Source organism: Nanorana parkeri, unplaced genomic scaffold (assembly GCF_000935625.1).
Source record: "Nanorana parkeri isolate BGI_ZX_2015 unplaced genomic scaffold, ASM93562v1 scaffold2113, whole genome shotgun sequence".
Taxonomy (NCBI): Eukaryota; Metazoa; Chordata; class Amphibia; order Anura; family Dicroglossidae; genus Nanorana; species Nanorana parkeri.
Window position 1 is genome coordinate 44,467 of NW_017308381.1, and position 915 is coordinate 45,381.

The 915-nt window shown below is 54.6% G+C and overlaps 1 protein-coding gene across 1 annotated transcript in view; it reads right to left on the reverse strand.

Moving 5' to 3' along the window:
* Positions 1–745: 745 nt before the first annotated feature.
* ANKRD40 (ankyrin repeat domain 40) overlaps positions 746–915 on the reverse strand; it is a 6,794-nt gene continuing 6,624 nt past the window's right edge. The window contains exon 5 of the mRNA XM_018572714.1: positions 746–890. Coding sequence (XP_018428216.1) covers positions 750–890 — 141 coding nt within the window. The 3' untranslated portion in view covers positions 746–749. The remainder of the gene's footprint in view (positions 891–915) is intronic.

Here is a 915-nt window from a genome sequence, read left to right on the forward strand (position 1 = left end):
GTAAGGAAGGGGGTTTGCTGATGGTGACAACAGTGGACCATGTCTGTGTAATGTGTGCTGAAGTGGCTGCTTACAGTCAACATAGGAAGCCTGTGGGATAAGGTGACAACACAGGAGCACAACTGGGAGAAAGGGACAGAGCGTTGTCACCCTATAACAGGAAGTGCCTGGACAAGGACAGAGCCTTGTCACCCTAACAGGAAGTGCCTGGACAAGGACAGAGCGTTGTCACCCTATAACAGGAAGTGCCTGGACAAAGACCTCCATGGTGGGATCCCCGGGGATTATAATAAAAGCTGAAGATTTAAAATCCGGTAAAATGATCTCATTCCATTTCCAGCAAAATCGTCCTCATTTCCTGTGTCACCATTTCCTGTGTCACCATTTCCTGTGTCACCATTTCCTGTGTCAGTTCAGAGTTCAGGTTATTGCCCAGGTCAGTAGTAGGGATCCTGGTGCTGTGGAACTACAAGTATCAGCGCACCTCTCCAGCCGGAGCCTGCGGTGCTACAATGGCCGGTTGGCGAGCTTTGCCCCCCGAGATACCGGCAGGCTTTGGTTAGCCGGGGGCCGTCTCGGTGAACTACAAGTCCCAGCGTGCCCTCAGCGCCACAACAGCAATTAACGGAAATAGAAAGTCAGAATAACGGGATTCCCCGGATCCTCTGATGTCGGACCCCCCGCCCCCCCCCCCCCGGCACCGGGCGACTTCCTGTCAGTAGGTGTGCTGATCCCTCCGGGTCCCGCTGTCAGTAGGTGAGGTGCGAGGCCTTCTTATTGAAGCACGGCCTCTCCGTCAGCGTCCCCGCGCCGCTCCTGAAGGGACTGTGATCGTATTTCAGAACCAGTTCCAGTTCCTGGAAGTCCTGAAGCCGCGCGACATCCTTATCCTGAAAGAGACCAACGGAGCCGTTC